The sequence below is a fragment of the Pyrus communis genome, chromosome 16, assembly GCF_963583255.1.
Source record: "Pyrus communis chromosome 16, drPyrComm1.1, whole genome shotgun sequence".
In the NCBI taxonomy this organism is placed as follows: Eukaryota; Viridiplantae; Streptophyta; class Magnoliopsida; order Rosales; family Rosaceae; genus Pyrus; species Pyrus communis.
Window position 1 is genome coordinate 10,835,590 of NC_084818.1, and position 27,730 is coordinate 10,863,319.

At 36.7% G+C, this 27,730-nt stretch overlaps 3 protein-coding genes and 2 non-coding genes across 5 annotated transcripts; 3 read left to right on the top strand and 2 right to left on the bottom strand.

Annotated features, from left to right (window-relative positions):
* Positions 1-10,850: 10,850 nt before the first annotated feature.
* Positions 10,851-12,911, top strand: LOC137720399 (delta(8)-fatty-acid desaturase 1-like). The gene is made up of 2 exons (XM_068459467.1): positions 10,851-11,002; positions 11,328-12,911. The coding sequence occupies exon 2, from the start codon at positions 11,340-11,342 to the stop codon at positions 12,681-12,683; it is 1,344 nt and encodes a 447-aa protein (XP_068315568.1). The 5' UTR covers positions 10,851-11,002; positions 11,328-11,339; the 3' UTR covers positions 12,684-12,911.
* Positions 12,912-13,594: 683 nt separating this feature from the next.
* On the bottom strand, positions 13,595-13,678 carry TRNAL-CAA (transfer RNA leucine (anticodon CAA)). The gene has a single exon. It is a non-coding gene; the product is annotated as a tRNA-Leu (tRNA).
* A 185-nt stretch (positions 13,679-13,863) lies between these two features.
* On the top strand, positions 13,864-15,233 carry LOC137719795 (U11/U12 small nuclear ribonucleoprotein 59 kDa protein). Its single transcript, XM_068458813.1, is given in 6 exon segments — positions 13,864-14,019; positions 14,114-14,419; positions 14,514-14,597; positions 14,685-14,805; positions 14,970-15,165; positions 15,167-15,233. Coding segments are annotated over 6 exon segments (930 nt in total).
* Positions 15,234-16,342: 1,109 nt separating this feature from the next.
* LOC137721627 (small nucleolar RNA snoR145) lies at positions 16,343-16,493 on the bottom strand. The gene has a single exon (XR_011066697.1). It is a non-coding gene; the product is annotated as a small nucleolar RNA snoR145 (small nucleolar RNA).
* Positions 16,494-19,053: 2,560 nt separating this feature from the next.
* Positions 19,054-26,465, top strand: LOC137721453 (golgin candidate 3-like). Its single transcript, XM_068460549.1, has 15 exons — positions 19,054-19,462; positions 20,225-20,323; positions 20,532-20,660; positions 21,116-21,271; positions 21,707-21,839; positions 21,931-21,995; positions 22,296-22,463; positions 22,556-22,615; positions 22,809-22,955; positions 23,811-24,107; positions 24,231-24,296; positions 24,719-24,921; positions 25,192-25,246; positions 25,472-25,654; positions 25,887-26,465. The coding sequence occupies exons 1-15, from the start codon at positions 19,244-19,246 to the stop codon at positions 26,214-26,216; spliced, it is 2,310 nt and encodes a 769-aa protein (XP_068316650.1). The 5' UTR covers positions 19,054-19,243; the 3' UTR covers positions 26,217-26,465.
* The last annotated feature ends 1,265 nt before the right edge of the window (positions 26,466-27,730 follow it).

Below are 27,730 nucleotides of genomic sequence, written 5' to 3' on the forward strand. Positions count from 1 at the left end.
CGGTCTGCAGCCCGCAATACTGATAAATCATCGTTGTCTCGATAAGTAAGCAACAACTCTCGAGGGTGTAATATTACTATTTTGCCACTCATTAGGAAATACATACACACGTCTCAACCGCGTTTAAATACTACTTTCTAGGCAATAACAATAATAACGTAAAATTTCTACATTATTACCAAATAGACTCTAGCTAAGTCATTAAGAATAATTATCGTACTCCTAATCAAATCCGAATAATTCTGAGTATCTTGCAGTGATGTGTGGTTAACACATCCCTGGGCTTGTTGTCGTCTCCCACAACCTCTATTAGTGTAAATACTTCGCTCATGTACACCACGACCTAACTGACCATAATTAATAGATCCAGGAACTTGCTGGATCGGCGCTAGTTGTGGCAAAGAAGACTGCTAGGGTTTCTGTTGGCTTTGGACATAATTTGCAGTTCTATATCCCATCTATCCACTTGTAAAGCGTCCAATGCTTTCTCGCCTACATTCTCAAAGGTGTCCATTATTGTACCTACAGCACAAAGGTACATTTCCTTTACCAAAATCACCTTGTCTCTGAGATCTGGGATTACCAATACATCTATCACTTCGCCTCTGGTCAATGGCATTAAAACCTTTGCCAAAAGAACTAGAATTAGCTTCACTTCTTTTGAAGTTCCGAATCTTTCGAGGTTCTCGAGATGACTGGCCTCTATCCTTGTCATCATTCCTCTGATTCCCATTCCTTTATTCTTCTTCATCATTATCGATGGACATAATCTCCGAGTCCTTAAGGCTCAACAACATCTTGTATACTCCTGGTAAGAATTACAATGGATAGTGGTCACCTAAAGTACCACTGCCTTATGCCACCCAGCCTAAAACAATATAACACTTCAATCAAAATAGCAGCAATATTCGAATGGGACGAGGCAAGTCTGAGAACTTTCTATAATACTCATTGATCGTCAGCTTTCCTTGTCTCACATTTGCAAACTCTTGCTTTCTACCATCATAAGATGCCAAAGGAAATAATTCTTTTCTTTAAACAAGTCCTTAAACAATTCTCAATCGGTTGTTTCCTTCGGTGACAACGAATTATACTCCTGTTTCCACCAGGATACAAGTTCATAACTCAAACCAGGTAGTCGTCTTGACTTACTTTCAAAAGACAGATTTCCTTAACTTGCATAATCTAAAACATCTTTTCCAATCGGTTAATCCATCACTTTGCTCCATCAGGTTCATCATTTCATAAGGTAATTCAAATTCAACTCATAACCCATCTTAAAATGTCCCTTTTTGATAATATACTGAATCACCAAAATAATAGTTTCCCCTAACAGCTAAATCAGGGAGACTAAATTCCTCTAACTACGTGGTTTGCTACGAGGCGGTGTAGTTATGACAGAATTCACTAGAACTTCTCAAGATGTCCAAGATTGAAACTAGGCTCTGATACCAACTGACACACCCCGTCCTGAAGGAGGGCATGCTGGCCGTCACGTGAGAGTGACGTAACCATTTACACAGTACGAAAGCTTTAAAGATACAATTTCTAAGATAAAACACCCAAAGGTGAGTCCTATTTTTTGTCCATTCTGTCAGAACACCGTTGGATTCCTCGTAGCCACCAAGCTCTGATATCTTAAACCTGGAGGGGCGCAAAACAAAGTTGAGTGGGTCAGCAAAACAAACTTATTCAGAACCTTCTTTTCTCTTTGAATATACTAACCCCTCGCCATAAAACAAGTATAATTTCCCAGAAAATAAACATATATACGTATGTATAAATATGCCAAACATGCTCAAGGGTATATCATTCATGCTCAAGAATATGCCATGTCGGAAACTCATAATGAAATGTAAGTGCTCAAGCATAACTCACATCAATAACAAATAATCTGGCAGCCGGGAGTCACCTAACGTGACCTGTACGGCTGCATATAGAGCTCAAATCTCAAACTCAATAACTGAATCTGCACACGAGTCGGAACCACCTAACGTGGTATGTACGACAAGACTGGGTGTATCATATATACGCTATAGTGCTACGATCACGTGAAGACTGTGCGAATAATCGCGGGTCACCTACGAGTCGGAACCACCTAATGTGGTCTGTACGACAAGCCTATGCACCTAACTTGGATCCAAGCTGAGCGTGTGGTGCGGGTGAACATCACGTGAAGGACTATGCCCTGGCCCCGGGCGAGAGCACTAACACCGGGGTGCAGATTATGAGTTCTCTAAGCATCTCAAGCTATTATTGAATACAAACATGAATACCACTTACCTGGCACTTACCTGTGCGTCCACAGCACTAAATACACATATATAAATGTATGCCGCTACTAATGCATGTGATGATAGTATTTCAATCGTATTCCAAACGTATTTCATACGTATATCAAATGTATTTCAAATGTAGCTTACCTGGGCCTCCTCAGCACCATGCAACAGTATGCATAATTATGGTAATGCACATATTAAAATATGATGCATATATGACAGGATATTTAATTCGTATTTCTTTTAAAATACGTTTTCTGGGAAATACGTCAAGCATACGTATATATATACTGAAAAATAACTGCCCACTCACTGATAAGTGGAAGGGTCGTAGCCCCCCTGCCTCGAGTGCGTACGCTCGTCCTCGGAATACGTATCACCTATACGCGCAAAAGCTACGAAAACGTTAATTTAAAAGCACATAACCAACTTCTCGTAATAACTTCTCATACATTGCTCAAATTGGACAATTGAATATACCAACGTGCTCTACACAACCTCAGGATCACAACCATATTTTTAAAATAATTTTTGGACCCCGCACGCACCCCCACGCGCCGTCCAAGGCACGGACCTACGCGCCCCCCACGCGCGGCCACGTGCCATGCACACTGACGGCGTCAACTGACGCCGTCAGGAATATTCCGTTAAACTGACGGAATATTCCGTTAAACTTAACTGATACCGTTAACGGCGTCAGGAATATTCCGTCTCCTTCTCCAATTAGTCCCCGACGCCGGCGCCGTCGTCGGAAAACATGCAAATCGCGATTTCTCGCTCGTTTCTCCACCTTTTTCCACGTTTCTTGCACCAAAATCAACCCTAGAGCTAGTAGAACATGTCCCAACAAGTTTTAAGGCCTAAAATTACGAGATTATACCTGTCCAAATCTCCAAAAACCGGCCAACTTCGTACAGGACGATCCCGACGTCCAATTTCACCCAACGAGCTACTCCCAAGCTCCTGGGAACCTCACAAGCACAACTATAAGCTTCAAATGTCCAAAAACTAAGTAAATTTAATTTGCATGAACAGTAACTAAAACGGACATGGCGATATCAACGTGAAAACGTCGAAGTTCTTACCTGAAAATGGCACCACTGAACTCCTCTCAGCCTCACGAGCACGAGGGTGGTCTTGGTTTCTTGATTCGTGAAGATTTGAGTATGTTTGTGTGTGTGTCCGTGAGTAGAAGAAGAAGAAGATGAACTCGGGGAGAGAGAGAGAGAGAGACAAAAAGTGAGGGAAAGAGGGAGGGAATCCCGGGAGAGAAAGAGAGGGTATGAGTGTGTGTGGTCCTACAACACCACACAACACAACACTAATGTGATAAAAACGAATTAGGGGTAAAATTGTAATTTCAAATGTACGTTTCGATATTTCCGGGACGGGATGTTACAGTTGTCATCCCTACAGGCGTGCCTCACTGACTCTCTAGCTCGGAGCTCATCGAGTCTGATCAGAATGAATCCGTAATAATAAAAAATGAATAAACAAAGTAGCTACCATTCAAAAAATTATTGGCTAGAACAAAATGTGCTTGTACAGTGTCGTGTTGGGTCGAGTTAGCCCGTGTATTATTTTATTTAAGGAGAAATTAAGTTCACATCCTTCTTTTTGTTACTTCATTGATTAAAATCCTATTCATTTTCAATTTTTGATCAAGATCATTGGGCATTAATAACATCATTAATTATTTGAATAATAAAATATTTTTAATCATTAACTATTATGATTTAATCAAAGAATATTAAGAATTAGGGACCGCATTCAAAGTATCTTTTTATTTAATTGAGAAGATACGTATGATTTTAACATTTAATTAACTGTAAGTAAAGATGGCTGTAAGCTCCTTAATAATGAAGAATGAAAACGAATTTTCAAGCGTCAAAAAGTCCAAACTAAAAATAAATACACAAAGCATTAAAAGTCAATAAATTATTGTAGGCCACAAATTTTTATAAAAAAAATATCAGTCGCTAGCACGAATACATAAATATCCATTTACTATTGGTAAAATAGGTAAATGGTCATTTTATTTTCAATAAATGGGGGACAACTGGGATATGAGTCATATGACGGACATTGCACCTTGGCCAAATCTAAGTATTCCATTAAGGGCTGGTTTGGTATTGATGTGTTTTGAAAAAAAAACTATTTCTGTTATGTTGTGAGAATAAGCAGCTGAGTGTTTGGTAAATATTTTTATAAAAGTGCTTTTGAAAAGAAAAAAAAAACAGTATTATAGTGTTTAGTAAACTTTTATGTAAAACAGATGTGAAAAAAAACCTGTTTTTCAAAGCTGGGTTTTGCAGCTTCTTGTTTTTTGCTTTTTTTCACCCAAAACTGTGAAAAAAAATGAAGCTGAATGTTTATCAAACACAAAAATAGCTCCCAGTTTTTTTTTATATCAGTTTTTTTTCAGAATCACCTCAGTATCAAATCAGGTCTAAGTGAGATTTGGGTCTCGACCAAAACCCGAGACTCAAACCCCAGAGACATAAGTACTGCACCTGTTTTCAATGTTGGAGAAGAATCAACAGAGAGAAACAAAATTGAAATAGCAAGTATATATGAATTTAAAAAATACATTGAATAGAAAACAAGATAGAGACTTGCACATTAAAGCTCATCCAAATTTAACCAAAGCTAAAGACCGGAGTTTGGTGTGAAACTGCATCAGAATCATATCCAAATGTAGCTCATCTGATTCAGAATAGCCAACTGAATGATCTCCTTCTTCATATACCATATCGTACTTGCAGTGGTTGGTTTGAGGAGAACATTTGTTGTTGCACACTGGAGCTAAACGAGGGACCAGCCCGGCAGTCGAAGAATTGGCGTAGAAGTAGAGATTAGTAAGCTGTGTACATAAGCAAGGTTTGAATTCTAGCGATGGAGGGAGGTGAGGCTTGAAAAAGGACTCCAATTATTCTTTGTTACAAGTATATGACACATAAATGTGCGGAAAGAATGGAGATTTTGTGTTGAAACAATGAAACTGAACATCTTAAGTTGGAAGATGGAATTAAATAATAAACGAACAAGCAAAATGCATACACGTATATGTTGAAATTGTTTATCATTTTCTACTTATATGAATGAATGATAAAACCATTGTGACCAGGTACATCAACGTACATTAATGATGATAGCAAACAATAAAATAACAACCCAAATTAGGTTGCTTAGTGCACCTACACGTCTTCATCGACGTTGTTTTTCGACCGGAATATCAAGAGTTAACAATTGAGATTTAGGGTTTAGGGTTTAGGATTCCAGTGTTGAAGAGCACATAGAACTCTCTTAGTGGAGATCCCGGTTTTGTTTTGGCAAATACACTTCAAAGTTGCATAATCATGCATGAAATGTGTTTGTATAGTGTTGTGTTGGGCCGAGTTAGCCCATATATTTATTTTATTTAATTGATAAGATCTATATAATTTTTTTAATATTTAATTAATTATCAGTAAATATGGTCATAAGCTCCTTAATAATAAAAATGAAAACAAATTTTCAAGCATCACAAAAAAAAAAATTTCAAAGCCAATAAATTATTGCACCCCTAAATTAAAAATAAGATATCAGTTGCTAAAACCAGTACATAAAAATACATGGCTAACTTTTTCCTCATATGCCGTCTCTCTCTTTTACTTATACGGGTTTCAGTTTCCGAAATTTTATAGTCAATTAGTCCAAGTATTGCACATGATGCTAAAAGCACATGGCAAGAAGGTGGCTACCTGTCATGTATAGGGTCATTTCATATTTGGGCTTTTTCTCTATCTATAATTTTGGAGCCACATACAAAGGATAATACTTGTATTTCCCGCAGAGGACTGCTCGTAACCGACACCTTACTATTAACCTTTTTTTTTTTTACTGTATAACATTTATAATTAGAACCGTTGAATTTCTTAAGGCCCGTTTGGTAGTATACTAAAAAAAATTCAATAGTTTGGAAAATCTTTCATAAGACATTTCTTAGAAACAATCTTGGGTAAAATACAAAAAACTACCTTAATTATTGATGTTACCACACTTTCATACCTCATCTTTTAAAATTGACAATGTCATACCTCATCTTTAGAATTTGATCCAATGTTATACCTTCCGTTATTTGGCCGTTTATTTTTCAGATACTAACGTGGCTTAATTTGGGACCCACTTTCTATTAAAAAATTATTAAAAACTAACAAAAAAATTATTTAATATTTTTTAAATATTAAAATAAAAATAAAAACCCCTAAGTAACCCCTGCGCGCAAAGAAGAAGGAAGAGGAAGAAGAGGAAGAAGAAGAAGAAGAAGAAGGAGGTCATGAAGGTTTCTCGATTCTACCTTAATGGGATATGGGTTTTTTTTTTTTTTTTTTTTTCCCTCCTCCTTCTTTTGCAGATTTGGGTTGTTTTTTTTCTTTTCTTTTTTTCCTTCTTCTTATTCTTCCTCCTCCTTCTTCCTCCTTCTTCTTCTTCTGGGTTGCAGATTCGGGTTTTTTTTTTTCTTCCTCTTCTTCTTTTTTTTGGGTTGCAGGAAGGGTACTGGAAGGGAGAAGAAGATGAAGATGGGGAGAAAAGAGAGAAGAGGGGCTTTTTGGGGGGAGGTACGAACAGAAGGTTTTTTTTTTTTTTTTTTTTTTTTTTTAACTTTTCTTTATTATTTTAATATTTAAAAATTATTAAATGTTTTTTTTTTAATAATATTTATTAATTTTTTAATAGAAAGTGGGATCCGGATCAAGTCATGTCATCATTTAACTGAAAGGTAAATGACCAAGCAATGGAAGGTATAACATTGGACCAAATTCTAAAGATGAGGTATGACATTGTCAATTTTAAAAGATAAGGTATAAAAGTGTCGTGACACCAATAGTTGAGGTAGTTTTTTGTACTTTATCCAACAATCTTTTACATGACTAAAAAACTTGTCTGGTAAGGAATTCGAAATTATTTTTTAAAGAATTACTTAATGAAAAAGGTTTGAGTTAAATTTATTTTAACTAAAAACCATTATATAACTTTATTTAATGAAAATAGCTTAAATTTTTAATGAAAATGACTTAAATTTTAATAAAAAGGACAAAAGTTTAATATAATAAAAAATAAAATAGAAAAAAGTAATAAAAAAGGCACACTATTTCTAAAACTAAACGATATTATACTATTTTTAAAACTGAATAGTATTACACTATTTCTGAAATCAAATATTGTTTCTGAAAGTTGAACACTAATTATTTCTGAAACTAAACACAAATACTGCATTATTTCTGAAACTAAACATAAGTTATGAACTATTTCTAAAAATTGAACGCATGTACTACACTAGTTCTGAAATTGAACACGGATACTATTTCTAAAATTTAATACAAGTTGGCGTGCACGGAAAGGTCATATGCTGATAAGGAGGGTCCAGATTGCTCTTTCCAGCTGATGGGGGAATTGAAAATTCTATGCTCGGAAGGCTGTTGGATGAGGTGATTCCCTTGACATACAAGATGTCCATGTATGTGGGCTCATACTCTGTCCTTGAGGTCTCAACAGCCTTCACATCAATTAAATGTTTGAATTGAGTAACATGTTCATACATTCTTAGTGGACTAGTTTTTTTTTGGAGACTTTAATAACAAGTTTTTGGTACTGTTCATTTTAATGAAAAACTATATTTTTACAATAAAAAATCAATTTGATACTCTTTATTTTTCCCTTTATTTTGTCATTTTCGTTAAAACTCAAAGTTTTCAAACTCTTTTTATTGGTTTTCTTTAGTTTTTTTTTCTTTTTTTCTAAAACTAAAGGACAAGGAACACAGAGCGTGATCTTACCCGATTAAGAAAATATGCAGCTGATCTCGGCAGCATTTCTATTTCATTCCTCCAGTCGTATGTGGCTTGAATAGCAGGAGTCCGGCAGAAACGGTGCATATTCACGGGTAGCCACTGGAAATATGGCTTCCAGAAAAAGCTTTCAGTCTTGCCCGTGCCATTAGGTAGGTTTTTTTTTTTTCCTTCTTTTTTTTTTTATCATTAAATAAAGTTATCAGATGATTTTTTGTTAAAATTCAAAGTTTTTAAGTCATTTTTATTAGTTTTCTTTAAAACTAATTGGTAATATGTATAATAGCTCTACCTCTTATAAATCCTTGCAAGACTTCTCATTTCACTGATGTGTGACTCGTCACCTTTACATCCTCACATGAGAAACTATTCTTGAAATTTTTTGTAAACCTAACATACATTCTCAGTGGATGTGGCTTATTTCTTTCGAGTTAACCACTTTAAACCTATTGTTTTGATATCCTAACACGCTAACACCCGCTAGAATTGATTGTACTGGTTCTATGATGACCTCATCATATTTTAGCGTTAATAAATACCTTGTCACATGGAAAAAGATTAACACATAATAATACATAATTGGGTCAAAATACTGTACATTAGTGAACATATTTCATGTAAATTCTTCTTTTTCTTCTTCTCTGTATGGCCAAAATAATCAGTTTCTAATAGATGCCAATTAGTAAATTATAAAGATTTTAAAACAAAGCCTAAACACAGTTAATCACATAATTAGACATTGAGCATGCGATGTTGTCCTGCTATACTTTTATAATTATAATATTTTTAAATTAATAAAGTAATTGGTTAATTATACATGTTGATGCGTTCCACTAATGAGCACTCAGTTTTTGATTTGCTGTTGGATGGTGTTGGCCCACAAACCACAGCACAGCTAAGGTCGTCATGTGATTGCATGATTGAAGTGAGGATACGCGCGGAATTATCTTTGTGAGCATTCCAAAGATCATTCAATTATATCTGTTTATTCGTGAAATTGAAAATTGATCAATGTAATTTTTAAAAATAAGTGTTGCAAATCAATGTGTTCATTCCGTCATAATTTTGTAAAATAATATTTTATGTGCTAATGTGGCATACAAATAGATCCCACAAGTTTTTATTTTTAATTTTTAATTTTTTTTAATCTTTAAATCTCAAATGGTTATTGAAATTTATCCACACCATCAAGACGATATTTGAAATTGAAAATTGATCAATGTAGTCTAGAAATATGTGTTTCAAATCAATATGAAACCTTAACTTTCTTCATAATATAATAGGTTAGCCTATGGAAAGCCCACCGACAACAGATATTTCACATTATCCTATATATGTTGTCCCACATATTAACTTCAAAATTAGTCATATATGAGGATATATGTTCTGAGAGTATGAATCTTATATTGAAAAAGAAAGAAATTTATATGTACTTTGTCATTTGCAAATCTCGCCTTCTTAAATTTGTATGATCATGAAATGCATTTTTAATACCACTTCTCTAATATTTTGTATTGTCCTTCCTCCTCTCTTCACCTAAATATTTTAGAACTTAGAAGTCCCTTGCCAATTCGCAAAAACCATTTTTCTCCACTATACACTATTGTCTAATCCTATTCACTATTTCTGTCTACTTAGCTTTTAATAAAAGTGTGACGAAAAAAAAAAAAAGAAAAAAGGAAAATGTACGGCTATTATGTAACCTTACAAAGCTTAGCTTTAATAAAAGTGTGACGAAAAAAAAAATGATAAAAAAAAAAGGAAAAATGTACGGCTATTATTTAACCTTACGGAGCTTCGCCTCTGAGTTTTATTTTTGGGAAATTTAAACGGATCCAAACCTAACACATCTTCCATCCACATCCATCCATGTCATTTTTCACCATTGGACTCTTGCACTCATGATTTACACTTTTGCTTTTCTTTTAAGGAAAATGTATTTTAGTGACTTTGTCAAGATATTCTACTTTTTAGAGACCATAAGGACTTATAGATATATTTCAGTTTACTTTGAATTACTATTAAACGATTTTCAAGTGTTAAAAATCACACACAGGCATCTATATAAAATACGAGTTTAAAGTTTATTCACAATTACTGAACCATTCCGTTATGATTATGTTTGAAAATGGATTATTTCCGGATCTCTTTCTTCTAATTCATCAAGTGGATTCATGCTATTGAAATTTGATCAAGTGGTTAAAGTTATTATAACTTTTAAAATGAACATTTATTTATAGTCGTTTGATCAAATTTCAATGGTACAAATCGATTGATTTAATGTAGTAAAAGGAAGGGGTCCGGAGATGACGTCTCCGTTATTTTTTATATTATCATTCAGAGGTGCGAAACATTGCCAGGTGTTATATTATCTGCCATTGCCCAATTTAACATATTCTCTCCTAGGAGACACACACACACACAGCTCTTCACCCACCGGGCGGCCGGCACCCCCGACGGTATAAAACGCGCTTTAACTTGCCCCCCCTCGTTTTTTCACCGCCACAGGTCAACGATACCGGCCGTGGTGAAAATACAACTTTCCACACACATCAGCGCGTTGTGTACGAGACGAGGGGTGCCGATTCACTCAACCTGTTTTGTGGCTTTTGTCCATTAGTGGGTCTCTATCTCTCCCTTTTCCCTCTCTCTTCGGATATATTCTCTCTCACACAAGCACACTAGCGCTGTAAAACGCAGCAGCAGAAGGCTCGAAAATATCTTGGGGACAGTTTTGAAATTTCTTCTGGAAACCCAGAAGACTTTGGGGGCAGTTGGAGAAAATTTGGAAAGTGGGTGTGTACCCGTTCAGCATTTTAATCTAATTGCTCGGAAAGTGGGGAGGTATTTTGCTGGGAAGAGCGTGTGTTTTGACTAAACGCTTGAGGAAAGGTTCAATCTTTCTCCTTTTTTGTCTATATTATGTATACTTTGTTCTGCATTTTGCTTAATAACTTGCAGTATTTGCTGTAACTGTTAGTTTGTGATTGAATCTGGAAGAAAGCTTCAATCTTTCTCCTTCTTTTCTCTGCATTTCTGCTGTTTTTTTTTTTTTTTTGGATTAAAACTGCAGGATTTTGCTTTACTTTTGTGTTTGTATCAAAACCCAGAACCCAGATCCGAAAGGGTTATCTGCGTTTGATTTGTTTGTGTTGTCCGATCCATACCCGGATCCTTTGTTTGGAAGTCTGATTGTTTTTGGATCGGAATTCATTAGGATTGGACAACAATGGAGGGTGAGAAGAAGTACATTACTGTCGAGCAGCTGAAGCTGCACAACAAGCCTTCGGATTTGTGGATCTCTATCCAGGACAAGGTTTACAATATCACTGATTGGGCCAAAGATCACCCGGGTGGGGATGCCATTCTCTTCAATATGTCCGGCCAGGACGTCACTGATGCATTCATTGCCTACCATCCTCCGTCCGCATGGAAGTACCTGGGAAAGTTCTTCACTGGGTACCATCTGAAAGATTTCGAGATCTCGGAGGTCTCCAAGGATTACAGGAAGCTTGCTTCCGAGTTTAACCAGCTCGGTTTGTTCGAAAACAAAGGGCATGTGGCTCTTTACTCTGTGATTAGTATTCTGGTTATGCTTTACCTTGTTGTGTATGGTGTGTTGAAGTCTGAGAGTGTGTTGGTTCATTTTGGTTGCGGTTGTTTGTTGGGGGTCCTCTGGATTCAGGCTGCCTATATAGGGCATGACTCTGGGCATTACCAGGTTATGTCGAGCCGCAGGTACAACAAAATCGCACAATTTCTGGCCGGAAATTGCCTGACTGGGATCAGCATTGCTTGGTGGAAATGGACTCACAATGCCCACCACATTGCCTGCAACAGCCTTGACTATGATCCCGATCTTCAGCACATGCCGGTGTTTGCTGTGTCCACAAAATTCTTTCATTCAATAACATCAACCTTTTATGGAAGAGAGCTGACATTTGGTGCTGTGGCTAGATTTTTAGTCAGCCACCAGCATTTTACATATTATCCGATCATGATTGTTGGAAGGGTTAACTTGTTTATACAGACATTCTTGCTATTGTTCTCGAAGAGAAGCATCCCAGATAGAGCTTTGAACATAATGGGGATCCTTGTTTTCTGGACTTGGTTTCCTCTCCTTGTTTCGTGCCTGCCTAATTGGAGGGAGAGGTTTATGTTTGTGTTGGCGAGCTTTGCAGTGACAGCACTTCAGCACATTCAGTTCACTTTGAACCATTTCACAGGAGATACTTATCTTGGACCACCAACTGGGAACGATTGGTTTGAGAAGCAGACAGCTGGTACCGTGGATATTTCGTGCTCGATTTGGATGGACTGGTTCTATGGTGGCCTGCAGTTTCAACTTGAGCATCATTTGTTCCCCCGATTACCCCGTTCCCAGCTAAGGAAGATTTCTCCCACAGTGAAGGAACTATGCAAGAAGCACAATTTGCCTTACAAGAGTTTGTCCTTCTTGGATGCCAATGTGACTACCATTAGGATGCTAAGGAATGCTGCCCAGCAGGCTTGGGACATGGCCCTTCCCGTCCCAAAGAACTTGGCCTGGGAAGCTGTTAATACCCATGGCTGATGTTTGTTGAGGCTCATCTAAATACCGCCCCTGCATTAGGGTTCTCCGTTTATAAGTTGGGGCATCTAGGTCTGAAGATCATTCTTTTTCAGTAGGTTTTCAATTGCTATTTGATATTATTTTTGGCAGTCTTTTTCTGATATTTGATCTTTTATGTTTTCTATGTTTAAACTAAACCTCCATAACAGAGTATCTATTTCTATTGATTTGTCGATTCTTTTTCGTGAATTTCGTAAATATCTTGAGATTTAAACCAGTTCAGTAAGCTTTTATTGGAGTAATTTCTTGTTTTTATGTTCTTTGAAAAGAGACGAAGTTTATTTCAGCCTGCTTGATATGGATCAATGGAAACCAATATCCATTTGTACAGTAGCCAAAGAATTTACGGTTCGTTTTGATTGGATAACTCATAAAATTCAAAGGACCACGCTGAAGGCAGAGGTGAATGATTTTTCATTTAGAGGGGATTAGAAAAGATTGGACGAAGGAAACTTGCCTCCGCCAATCGTGTCATTTTGTGGGGATCGTAATGTGTAATCCATCTTCGAGTGCACCATAAGTCGGACTTTGGACATGAACTTGAATCATTTTGTGGGGATCGTAAAGTGTAATCCATCTTCGAGTGCACCGTGAGTTGGACTTTAGACATGAAGTTTTATTTGTTGGAAGCGATGTGGTAGGCATGAATCAGCATACAAAAACTTGCGGAGCAGTTGGTACTTTCCTAGGGATGTCTGAAGTCGACTGTTGCGTTCCGAGATGAAGATTGGCAAATCAAACCCTACAACATTAAGCATTTAACAAAGCAACACCAAGATTGCTGTAATTTCCTGGCAAGCGTTGACGCCCTCGAGAAAGGTTGGCCCAATTTATGGCCCCCATTAGAAAAACAGACAAAAAGTGGAAACAAATGTCAGAAGTGGGATTTGAACCCACGCCCTCTTTCGAAGACCAGAACTTGAGTCTGGCGCCTTAGACCACTCGGCCATCCTGACTTGTCTTTCTACTGTCTCTTAATAAATTATATGACCTAAAAATGAATTCGGTTAGAAAATCACCTCTTTACTCTACAGTCAGCGCCAACTGGTAAAACCTTCGCCTCCCGTTAGTTACAGGGTTTCGTAATGAGTCCTTGATTGCAATCTCTAAGGGGTTTCCTTCTCGGCCAGTTTCGATAGCCATGAATCCAATCCCTTACCAACCAGCGGGACCCCGGCCTCCGTGGGCTCCGGTGGTGCCGCCCAACCAGCCAATGTCGATCTCCTTCTGGGAAACCGCAAACGTCCGTGATCAGTTCAAGAACTTGCATGACACTCTGAGTCTCGCAAAAGCAATGAACGAAATCGAACTATTGAAAATTCCAATTTCAATTCGCTTCCGAGCTTTCTGAAACTTCTGTTAACTTTTGAACTGCAATTTGAATGAATTTTCGTAGGCAGCTGCAGATGCTGCAATTGATCAAAGACGGTGAAGCTTCCGTCGGTGGATTTTCGGAGTTTTTGATAGAGAGGAGGCTAAATGTGGAGTCTCGAGTGTCGCTCTCAGTGGAAGCTGCGAATGCTCTGATGGCCAAACTGCGAGTTGAGCTCGAACCGTTTAGAATGATCACGCATGAAATGTGCCCGTGGGAGGAGAAGTCCGCAGCAGTGCGGTTAGCGAATAAGATACACAAGTCGTAGAGGAATAAACGATGGAGGAAAACGAAGAGGAAGCACATTGCGGAAATGATTGCAAAGGTGGATTGGTGTGTTCGAATTTCGATTCAGGATGTCAAAAGTTGTTACCTTTGATTTATTTTGCTTACATTTGATTTGGTATGGTGATGTGTAGGTGCGTGAGAGGTTCGAGGAAGCTGATCGAGAAGCTGATGAGTGGAGAGCTAGGGACATTGCAAAAGATATTGCCAAGCGCAAGGTATTGACCATTGAGATGTTTCTCGCTGCAAATGTTCTGTTAGCTTCCGTTTGTTAGTAATGGAGGTATGGCATGTGGGTTTTTGAGATGGAGGATATGAAGAAAATTGCAAAGCTTAATGCAAAAGAAGAGAGAAAGAGACTAGAATCCGAGGTGATAATCATGTTCGACTCGAATTTTCTTGGGCATATTTCAGCAGTGAAGTCTGGTATTGTGCATCATCATCAATGTCTACCATCAATGACGCTACGTTTTTTGATGTGTTTATATTGATTCTGTGTGTCTTGTTCTGCATTATCATCATCAGCAGCAATATTATCATATTCTCAGTGTGTTTCTCTAACTCGTATCACTGCATATTTATCTCTGTAGGTCATTTTCTCCCAGAGGAGGATGATAAATTTCTTGAAAGAGTACGGGCTGCAGTTGAGGAAGAGGAGCAACAAGTCATCGTGGCAGCTGATATCGACGCTGCTAAGGATGCCATAGCAACTGTTGAGCAGTCCAGGAAAACAACCGAGAATGTCAGACCTGACTCCATGGACGAAAGCAGCGATAGAGGCGAGACCTACTGCACTCACGAACAAGGAATCCGGGAAACAAGTTTCAGAGGAAGAGGGACATAGCGGCACCTAAATGATTCCGCTGCTGAATCAGTAAGTTGCAGATTTTGCTGAAAAGTTTTGGTTAGTTAAGGGCTTCAGGTTTTTGGTCTGGTAGGAATTGTTAGACGAGATGTTTTTATCCGACGTAACTGGTGCATATAATCCTTCAACAACAAGGCTTCGTAAATCCATAATCTTAATTTGATGGTATGTTCCATTTTTGGTTTTCTCCTTGTCCATTTTCTTGATTATTTTGCCATTGCTGTTTACTTGTACTACAACTCTGATATAATCGAAATGGTGATTGTGATACCATGTGACTGATAAACGGAACTAGTGCTAGGATCAATCGCGCTTGTGGGTTGATATTGGCCTTTGATTCTTGTGGATCTATCAAGAGCCAATAACAACTTCACGCGATCGATCATGGTATTCTTTATGAAACGATAAAACAAAAGTGTCCTCAGTTTGAAACAAGTATTCAATTCTATTTGACGAAAATAGTTTCACTAATGTCAATGAGAGAGGTAAACGCTACACCAAAATTAAAAATTAAGGAGTGAGCAAAAATACACTCCAACTAAAATACCAATGCATTAGGAATTTTGCAATGTTGCTATTTTTGGAGTGTTGTTGATAATACCATTTTTTTATGGTTTAAATGTCAAAATGGTCCCCTATGTTTTTACTTTATCGGTCAATTTAATTCTTATGTTTTCAATTTAGCCAAATTGACCTCTATGTTTATAGATTTCATTAAAGGACCAGTAAAATTGACATGTGTCAAGCATGTGAGATGGCAAAAACATAATTTTGTGTACATCCAGTAAAAAAATACGACGCCTTGACGTTTAACTCACTTAAGTACTATGAGATTTAGGATATGTCTATTTTAATGTTTTTTAACAGATTATGTTTAATTGAAAACGGATGTGAACACAAAGAGCAATTTGACAACACAAAGACTAAATTGACAAATAAGGTAAAACACCGGCAAATAAGGTAATACCAGGACCATTTAGACATTTAAGCCTTTTTTTATTGAAAATATGTTTTATTCAAAAAATCATACAAAATTCAAACATGAATTTTAAAGTTAAATAATATCAAAATTAAGTAAATAGTTTTAAAAATAAAACAAAAAATGTAGCCAAGGGTTCAAGACGCTCAGAAGTGAAAGAATTCTGGACGCCGTACGATTTGGCAAGTAACTCTGCGAAGGTTTTTTATTGAATAATGTTAGAAAGGCCTCATTTCTGAGTGGCTTGCCCCTCCGCTGGGACCTTCGGTTTCAAATCTAATTTCAATTAAAAATGAAAATAAATAAATAAATAAAACTATATATGTACGAAAAATCGATCCAAAAATAAAAACCGAAACCCAGAACACAAAACATGAGATTCGGCGATCGGATTTCAGAGCGATGTTCGAAGGCAAACTTGGCCGAAAGCGCATCGTTTTATGGCGCTCCCTCCATAGGTCCCTCGGGTGGAGAAGAAGATTTTTTAAATTAAAAAAAAAAAACATATAAATGAATAAAAAGAGGAAAATATTGATGAATGCTCAGTGAATACGAACCATAAAGGATAATTCATGTTGCAGAAGCAATCGACGAGTTTCCTCATCGGTTATTGTTTTCTTCATCATCGCATAATAACACGGATTTCAGATGAAAGAGGCAATTAATTAATAAAATAAAATAAAAACAAACGAGCAGGGAAGAGGCCAGCGGATCTGCTAAACCCTAGAGCGCGGCGAGATTGTGTTTACCTGGGACAACGGCTGTTTAAATAGTGGAAGGGTTGGGCTTCCTACTGCATTTGGGCCGTCTAAGTTATAAAGACTAAATTGTAATAATGATTTTTTAGTTTTAACCCAATTGGAGCAATGATTATTCAATTTTAACTCAATTGTATAAATGGTCATTCTAACATAATTAATTTTGACAAAATTCTAATGAATTTGACGAAAATGATCATAGCTACACGTTTTGACGAGTTGAGAGACCTCAATTGTAGTAATGGTCATTCCAACGTAACTTATTTTTACAAAATTCTAATGAATTTGATGAAAATGACCATAACTACACATTTGGGTGAGTTAGGAAACCAATGGTAATGAATTTTTAGTTGATGAACCATTACTCTAATTTGATTAAAGTTGAGGAACCATTACTACAATTTACTCATTTATAAAAGAAAAATAAGTTTAAACTAAATCGACAGTGATTTAATTTTATAATACACGAATCAACGATAAATGTCGTTTAGGGCCAAATTTTAACCATGATGGAAGAGGTTTTGTGTTTAAGTTACATAAGGTGCAATTGTTGAATATCAAAAGACCAAAAATTAGTAAGAGAATTGTAACTCAAGTGAATAAAATCGTTACTTGTTAACTTTGAAGTAATTTGTTTGATTATCATATCGCATGTAAAAGAAAATCTTTTGTTTCCAACTAAGTTTGGAGGACAAGTGGGCAATATTCTAACTTGAAGACATCTTAGCGTGCAAGTTTTAAGTTTTTTTTTTTTTTTTTTTAACAATGCAATCAAGGATCCAAAAAAAAAAAAAAAAAACTCTCATTTTTTAAGTGAGGTATTTCGTTGAGCATTTGGTGTGTTGGTATTCATCTGTTGAGTAACTGGCAAACATGTAAGTTGGTCTCCAAGTACATGCCATTTTGTAATTTCACAAGGTGATTTGTTTTCCGCTCGCTAAGGATAAGGCTTGTCCTACTAACCTAAGAGCTTAATTACAATCCATCACTTTATTGATATGCTTAGCTACTGTCCCACACTACAAAACTCAAATAAATTATGGCAATTGGTTGCACTTTTAAACACACTTTCTAAAAATTGTTGTTTAGATCAACTTTGCCTGTGAAAAGTCTAATTGTTCTTCATTGACGTTTTTATTGGTCAAGATGTCCTTCATGGATCATAAACCACAAAAACCGCAACAACACTCCAGTGAGACCCAACGACACTCTCAAATCCATTCTTTGATTACTCCACATTGATTAATCAAATTTGAAGCAGTGAAGAACATCTGGAACACCATAGAAATAGCTGAGTAAGCTTCAGATCCATTCTTCTTGCTTGCTTTAGCTCAATTATTCAATTTTTTGAATATGAAATTTGGTTGGGGAATGAAGGAGGAGAGAGTTCTTTGAATGAATTGTTGTGGATGTGGCCGTTCGAAATCAGAAAATGCGATATATCATTGGAGTATCATAAGGGCGTTATTAGATTGTTGTTGTGGTTGTGTTGGTTCAAAATCATAAAAGGAGTATTGTTGGAGTGTTGTTGTAACGTTGTAATATTGTTCTTGTTGTGCTGGTGGTTTAGAATCCTAAGAATCTTGGTTTAAATCAAATTGAAGTGTAAGTCTTTTTTCGTTAAACGGAGTTCTTTAGAAATGAGTTTGTGGTCGTCTTTAATATCGTTAGAGGTTAATTGTAGCGTCGTTGTGTTATTGTTGTCTAAGAGATGGTGGTTCAACATCAAAGACCAAAGTGTGGTTGGGGTCATTGTAAGTCAATAGGGCAGCATAGACTTTTTACAAACAAATTTAATAAAAAAAGTAATTTTCAAAAGCGTTATTAACAAGCTACTTGCTAATATGATTTAATGGTATTCCTTTTCAATTTTAAGTGAGAGGTTTTAGGTTCGATTCTTATCAAAGATAAATTTGAACTACATTATTGTTAGCCAATTATGAGACTAAACACATCTTCTCCTCGTAGATTAGATAATATCGTTTATTAAAAAAAAAAAAAAAAATAGTGTTACCAGCGTAAGACATTTCATAAGTTATAAAACGTGTCCTCTAACCATAAAAACGAAATCTAATTACGAAATTCCACCTCTTCGCTTCGCTCCTTCTTCCTCTCCCACCTCAGATCTACCCATATCCCAAATTTCAATCCCCAGTCCAAGAAATTTCACCTCCGACTTTCCAACGATTTTGGCGCCCAATTTCTTCAGATTAAGCAGCCACGCATATTTGAATTTCCTGGTTTTTGCGAGGGTTTTGAAAGATGTGGAGCACGATTGCGAACCTGAAGGAGAATCTTAACAAGATGGCGCAGGACGTCCACGACGATGACGACGATGATGAAGTATACGAGATCCATGCCATCAATGGAGAAAAAGCTTCTTCCTTATCTGATCGGAGGAATTCCCACAGCTTCGCCCATTCCAAATCCCCCTCCCGCTCTCCGATCCCCAATGGCGTCGATTTTACTATTACTCCAGAGGTTTTTGATTTTTTTTTCCTTGGAAATTTGGGTAATTTGGGATTTTTTTTGGGTTTGGGAATTATTTTAGTGTCGGTCGTCTGTTCATTTGGGTTTTAGAGCTGTTAATGAATGCTTGGATCGATTTCGATGAGTGTGGATTCAGGATTATGTGTTCTTTTAACTGAGAATTTGGTTATTATGTTAGTGAGACATTGAATCATTTAGCATCGGTGTGTGGCTTACAAATTCAAACTTCGAAATGGAGGTAGATTTGCAAATTGTGGTTCATTTTCGTATTGAAATGCGATGTTCCTCTTAATTTGCGGTTTAGGTTGAGAGCATACAGAATTTAAAGGGAATCAATGGATAATAATTAGCAAGCGAGATAATTCCTGTTAGCAGGTCTTATTAAGTGTTATAGGTTAAGCAATTATTGGTTAAATTGCTAAACTTTACACAACTGTAGTGCAATGGTGCAAATGCAGAAATAGGCAGAGTCTATCACATTATACTTGATCTAAGCCCGTAATCAGAATGGTGGTGACAAAGTGTGAAAGTCTACATTTTGCTAGCGTTTGTGGCAGCAAGGGCTCTCGGAGTAGGTCTAAAAAGAAACATTAAGTTGACTTCATGGCGGCGTCATGCTCTATGTTTTAATATCACCTTCACTGGTCACTGCTCACGTCGTCTCTCATCTTTTGCAGCTGTTATTTGGTTTGCTTTATCAGATGGAGTATGTTATGATATTCTAATCTGCACTTTTTTTCCTTCTTTATTTAGATTGAACAGTACAAATCGGAGATTAAGAGGCTTCAGGAATCTGAGGCAGAAATAAAAGCATTATCAAAAAACTATGCAGCTCTGTTAAAGGAAAAAGAGGTACCTGATAACTCTAGGGAAATTATACTATTGATTACATCCTCTTTGTTTATGTTGTTTGATGGAGTATCTTTAGTTGGATCCATGCACCTTTTAGTCTGTAGTTCTGTAGTTGGATTCGTACACCTTATATTCTGTATGGGGTGGCATCTTAATAAAATATATTACAACATGTCTTTTGACATTTTGAAACCCTCCCGTTTGACAGGATCAAATATCCAGATTGAGTAAAGAAAATGGCTCATTGAAACAGAATCTGGACTCAACTACTGCATCTCTGAATGCAGCTAAAAGTGAAAATCACAAAGCAGCTGCAAATGGAGTCAACGTGCTCAAGGTAGTTGTTATGACAAAATCTACTTGCGTCATCGTTAACATTGTTCGCAATGAGTCTGTTCAGTAAGTTTGCTAGTACTTAGTGGTTAGCTTCAATTAAATCATAAACTTATTTATGATACTTCTTTTATCATATAGCCCAAGGTTTCAGAAAGTATATATTTTAAGAAACTGGCTACTTGTTATTTATATATTTATTTGGTCTGCATGTTAGTTATCTGAACATTTAGTAAGAAGGGCATTAATAAGGTACTTGAATCGAGAGGTGTATTTAACTGGCATAGCAGAGTTCCAGATCCTCAACCCCTTTATGGGGTGGGTTAATTGCTTCCATATTATTTATTAATTTCATATGTGCTACTTTATTGAGTTAGCAAGAATTGTTTTGACTTAGTTGTCGTCATTGATTGTCCTTGAGCTCTGATAATTGGCTAAGTTAGCTTCAAATTTATTCAGGGAAGTGGTAATCAGTCGCCCAACAGACAGCATAAAGTGACAAGTCCAGCAAAAATTGGATACTCTGGACATCAGAAACAGAATGGTGTTGTCTTTACACAAGACAGTACCAGCAATGGGATTTCACAGCTTTCAGATATGCAAGGGAGTGAAAGGGTAATGCACCTTGTATTCTTTTCTGTTTCGGTTAGATCTACCTGTCTCCTTTTTTTTTCAATAGTGTTTTTTCTTTCTATGATCTGTTACCACAAACAAAAATGAATCAATCAATCAAATTGCACAAGGAGTGGACAAGATGGCCACAACTTGGACAGAAACAGTATTAGAAAAAATCATAGAAGCAAATATTCTAAGGCAGTATCCACTATGACATAAACATAGACCCCACAACCTAGATTATAAAAGCTTCCCAATCAAACCAAATACTAGAATAAGATAAACCCCGGAATTCTGTAGAGACTGAAGCCCATAATAGATATCCAAAGCAGTTTTGGCTGTAGTTAGAATTTGAATTTATTTTTTGGATCTCCAGTATGCTATTTTCTTTTAATGATGAAAGAACTTGACAACGGATGTATAAATGCCTTCTAGGAGCTTGCAGATTTACTAGAAGAGAATAATAGGTCCCCGACAGCAGTGCTAGCTACTGCTGAGATGAAAAAATTGCGGATGGAACTTAAAAAAGAACGCAATCAGTCAGAAAAGATACATCAAAAGTTACAAGGTACATTGCTATGCAAGATTCAGAAGGAATTCTACAAGTCATCTTAACCATTTATCTAATTTTTTTTAATTCAATCTTCGTCCATTCGCAGAACAACAGAAACTGAATGAAGCAATCCAGGAAGAGCTCAAATTTCTGAAGTTGGATAGAGAAAAGGTGAATTTCAAAGTTGGACAGAGACATTGATATTAGATGCATATATTTGACTGCTCATTATTTTTGCATTGTCTATTTGTATCTATCTACTGATATATCTGTGTAATATATGCGGGTTTCCTCTACACTGCATCATTACCATTTCAATTAGGAAATATGCAAAAAAAAAAAAAAAATCCTCTACTATATTTCAGACATCAAGGGCTATATTTATGAGGGCAGCTGTATGTGTACATCTATGTTCCACTTTTTGGTGCTCTGACCTCTGTCTTTCGCCATGCATGTACTTTCTTTTGGAAGACCTCTGTTGAGATAAGCAAAATAAGCAGTGAGTTGAATGAGAAAATGTCTGAGATAAATCGACTGCAAATGGAGTTGAATAGAAGGGAGGATGAAAATGCAAATAATGGTGCAGAGAGTTTGAAAAGGTTAATTGCAACCCTGCAGAAGGAAAATAATAGTCTTAAGGTTTGATAATTAGTGCTTTATTTTGTCATACCTTTTTTTATGAGAGTTTGTGTTACTTTGACAATCAACCCTAATACTATGTCATTGCACAGATGGAGAAAAATGAACTTGAGGGCGCTTTGAAAGTGAGCAGGGCCGCAAGTGAAATGCAGGTAATCTTGTTTTGAGAATTTTTGGGGAATACAATTATTACTTTTTTCTTGCATAGGATGGCATCCTATTTCCTAATCCCTCTCCCTTTGTGTATTAGGTGTGGGTGCGATCGTATGTTTTAACATAACTCAGTTCTTTGTACTTTGACAGCAATTCTTCTGCTTATTATCAGTATTTTAAAATTTTGTGCAGAAGGTGGAATCGTCAGAAAGTTTTCCTGGAAAGGAAGAAATGGAGAAATCATTACGAGAGTTTGATAAAAATTTGAAGGAAACACGTCTTGAAAGGGACAAAGCCTTGCAACAATTGTCACGCCTTAAACAGCATTTGTTGGAAAAGGTTACATGTCTTGAAAATTTTCATTATTCGCATTGCAGTGCCTGACATGATATTACATGAAAAATATTTACTATTTGCATTGTGGTCCATTTGACAATGAAATTGATGGGATTGTGAGTGAGGATAATTTTCAGTGGATTATTCTCTCTATTGCACACTCATTATTGAAGGGACCATTACACAACAACAACCAAGCCTTATCCCACTGAGTGGGGTCGGTTATATGAATCCTAGAATGCCAATGCACTTGGTTTTTGTGGGGACCATTAATAACAAAAATTTAATAAGGGGGACAATAGATAGTGACTGCGGGCTGTTGTACTGTTTTGCATTACCCTTGGCAGAAAATCTGATGACTAAACCAAAGAGTGTTAAGTTATCTGATATTGTTTTAAGCTATTTGATATTTATTGACTGTTTATAAAAATGGAGCAAAGTTTGTTTTTGTATGATATTTTCTGCTAATATATGAACTTTGACACTACATATCATCTTCTGCAAATATTATATATTCATTATTGGATACAAATAGAGAATTTAGAATTCTTGAGATATGTTTTGGGGGTAGATGTCTCCAGCATCTAGAGATTCTTCATTATCCGTAATTTACAAAAATTGGGAGCTCTTATGGGGTAGATATATGATGAAACTTTCTTTATTTCAGAATCAGGTGACAGATTTGTGGTTTAATTCTTAGTTGATCTTTGAATCAGGTTCAAGATGGACCCAAATCTTTTTGTCTTTTTTTTTTTTTTTTTTTTGGGAAACATTTTTGGTGGGTTTTACATCCTGTATTTCCTAAATGAAAATGTCTCGCAGAATTGATGACTGATTTTTCCAATATACCTTCTCTAGGAATCTGAAGAGTCTGAAAAAATGGATGAAGACAGCAAAATTATTGAGGAACTTCGAGAAAGTAACGAATATCGAAGAGCTCAAATTTTACATTTGGAGAAAGCTTTGAAGCAGGCAATTGTAAATCAGGACCAATTCAAGATGAGCAACAACAATGAAATTCAGAAATCGAAGGAAGTTATTGCTGATCTGAATAAAAGACTTGAAAGCTGCATGAGCACAATAGATGCCAAAAATGTTGAACTCTTGAATCTTCAAACTGCTCTTGGTCAGTACTATGCTGAAATTGAAGCTAAGGTAACCAAATGTAAATTTTGTTTGTCTTCCTATTGAATTATCAAGGAAGGTATTTGGAATGTTTTGTGTTGATGTATGAATCCTGAGATTATTATTTTGATGCTAGTTTCCTTTTATGTATAGGAACATTTGGAAGGAGATTTGTCTCAGGCAAGAGAAGAGTCAGCTAAGCTTTCTCGGCTCTTGAAAGTAAGATTGCTTTTTTTGATTTTGCATTTTCATATTTTGTCTGAGTATGCAAATACTAATTTGCTTTTTGTGCTATATAATATTCATTCAGTACATTTATTACATTGGTGTTCCATCACTGTGATTAGCAAATCATACTTTTTTGGTTTGTTGAGGATAGTCTTAGAGACGATAAGTACAAGAAGATAAATCCTTACATGATTATATCATATAAAGTTGCATCACTTGCACAAATTTAAGTTCTGTATATTCTGATGGTCGGTACTATATAAGTTCACAGTGTTTAACTTGCATAAAACTGGAGTCCTCCCCTCCCCCGCACACCTGCACACACACACATGTTCTTGCACACGCACCCACACATATTGCTCACACACGCAGGCATAAGTATATCGGAGTTTAAATGTTTATGATTCTACCAGGAAGCGGATCATCAGGCAGAAGCATCAAAGAAGGAAAAGGAAGAAATTTTGTACAAGCTTTCACAAGCTGAAAAAATAGTAGTAGATTGGAAAAGCAGAGTAAATAAACTTGAGGAAGACAACGCAAAATTACGCCTAGCTGTTGAGCAGAGCATGACCAGGCTTAATAGGATGTCAGTAGATTCAGATTATCTTGTTGACAGGTTGGTCTGTTTAACTTTTTGGTTGGCCTTCTGTTGGGTTCTAGGTAGATAAGAGTATTGGCATTCGCTTTTGTGTTCAATTTTCAGTTATGGCTCGTGTCTCAAGTATAGGCCAACCCTCTTTTCTTTCTTTCATCTTGCCTTTTTCTTTCTTCTTACTTTTTCAGAGAAGTGTTTTCTTCCATTGTCATTAAGGATTATTGGTATATTTTTTGTTTACATACTTTATTTTAAAGCTGTTTCATTAATGAAGATTGGTTTTGTTCACAGACGCATTGTGATCAAGTTACTGGTGACCTACTTCCAGAGAAACCACAGTAAAGAGGTATGAAGATTTATTTAGACTAGCTACGGGGTGGGGCACTACCAAAAGTGTTCTTGCTGTTTTCTTCAGTTTCTTTTGGAATTTAATAATTTTTCATTGGTCAGTTCCCGAACCCAACTAAGCTTTTATGCACCACGGACACAAGTTTTGCCCTTCTTTTTAAACCTGGTTATCTCCTTTTATTTTCAGTAAGCAGACTCACGTAATTTTTATGTGGCTCTTCAGGTTCTGGATCTTATGGCTCGCATGCTGGGATTCTCTGATGAAGACAAGCAGAGAATAGGCGTCTCTCAAGGTGCAGGCAAAGGTGTTGTTCGTGGAGTTTTCTCTCTACCTGGTCGCCTTGTTGGTGGAATTTTGGGAGGTGGTTCAGCTGGATTATCTGCAAATGCAGCAGCTGATAACCAGGTACTTTTTTGTCTCCGTTCGATGGAAAGATTAATTGGCGTACTTGGATCACCAGCTAGTGCTGTTTTACCTTGCATAAGCGTCGTTCTCTATTAGCTTTTAAATTTGAATCAATAACCTGCCCGGAAAATTGTTCCTAGAGCGTTTCCTTTGTCCAAGTGGGTTCATTAAACTATTATTTCGAATTTGGTTCATGGATTCTTCCACTAACTTTGTTCCCTACCAACTCCAGTCCTTTGCAGATCTGTGGGTTGATTTTCTTCTCAAAGAAACTGAAGAAAGGGAGAGACGGGAGTTGGCCGATGATTCAGGCAGATCTCAAGAAGATTCATATAGAACTCCAACCAAATCGCATACCGGTCCATCAAATCCTGACCACAGAACAACTAGTGGGGCTGAGCCTGGTTTCTCAAGAACAAATTTATCACCAATCCAAAACACAAGCCCCTCTCCTTTTCGAAGTAATTTTCGGTTGGAGCACTCTGATTCGGAATTCTCAACGGTTCCTCTCACATCGTCAGAAAGCAATCCGTACGCCTCAAGAATGCTTCCGAGATATTGAAATTGTGTTGTATCTTGTAATTAATCAAAGGTATAGATCATTGTTTTATTTTGTAGACCCGCAATCTTGTTCCATCAATTCTTTCACCCATACCAGTTTGTGCATAGCTGCCTGGTAATTTTAGGTTTGGGGCCTGTATGACGATGTAAATTCAAAAGGGACGTTCGACGATGTCTTTGTGCACAAACTAAAAACAATGACAACTTCGGAAACGATATAATTTATATCAGAGATTGCTCAGATTTACTTGGAACTTATTTTTGTGGCATATTTATCTTCCTCCCTACTTGGATGTCATGCATGGGCACGTCTTCTGGAATAATCATGTGTGGGGCTTAGCTTGACATCGAATCATACCACACCTTTCATAACTTGCCATGTGTTAAGCAGTGTTGTGTTAGTATAATTCTTATTTTCAATTTATTTTTTAACAAACGATATTATTTACACTAAAGGAAAAGAATAGGATTAACCTCATAATGAGTTATCAATAACGTGATTTAAATTTACTTTTCGCGAAATCAATTAATAAAAAATTATATGGAAAAGTAAATTTTTAAAAGGCCCGACTTTGAGTGACACCAGCACAATCACAAGGTTCTCTCCTCACGGCCTTGCATGGTTGCTGAGAAATTGTGTAAAATTTGTTTAATTACTGGTTCAAAGGTTCATTAAATTAAAGAAAAATTAATGAAAATGGTTTGAAAATTTTGAGTTATAACGATAAGGACAAAATAAAGGGTAAAGTGAATTGTATCAAGATTGACATTTTAGTATAAAAATGTGGTTTTTCGTTAAAATGAACAGTATCGGGAGCTTTTCGTTAAAGTGTCCTTAAATTAAATCATCTTAAATGAATTAGGCTTTTGACTAACCTCATTTTTTTATTATAAATTATCGAATAATTATCATGCACACACATTTTTTGGTGAAGAACCCAACTATCAATCCTCTATGTGTGAGTTTTTTCATCGTTGCTTTTTCTTCCCAGCCGCCGGCCCAAGCTCTGGTAAGGTTTGGTGGCTGTCCTTTGCTTTTTTTCGTTGTTCCTTTTGCTTCAATTTTTCACTGCCTACTTTTCCTTTCCGCCTTGCTCTTCCACCTTTTTTCCGCCTTCGATCTCCTCTCACCTCCATTCTCCTTCCACTTCCATGGCTCTCATCTATCCCTCTCACTCTGTTTTTGCATATTCTTCCAGTCTCACTCCGGGTTGGCTCCATCCTTTCTCGCTGCTTCTTTTTTTTCAGATTTGCAATCTCATTTCTTTACAGCACTTGGTTGTGGTTTCTTTGGAAGGTGCGTAGAGTTTTTAATTGGGTGGGTTCTCCACTGGCTTCTTTCATATTCTGGTTGCGATCGGCACCGGGTTTGTTGTAGGTTGTTGGAGCCACCTTCTTCTTCATTTCTGGGAGATGGATGCTTGACGGCGGTACGGGGTGTTGGTTTGCGCAGGTGATGATGCTCTGTGAAGGTAGTGACGGTGTCTATAGAAGGCTAGGGTGCTTTGTTTGTGC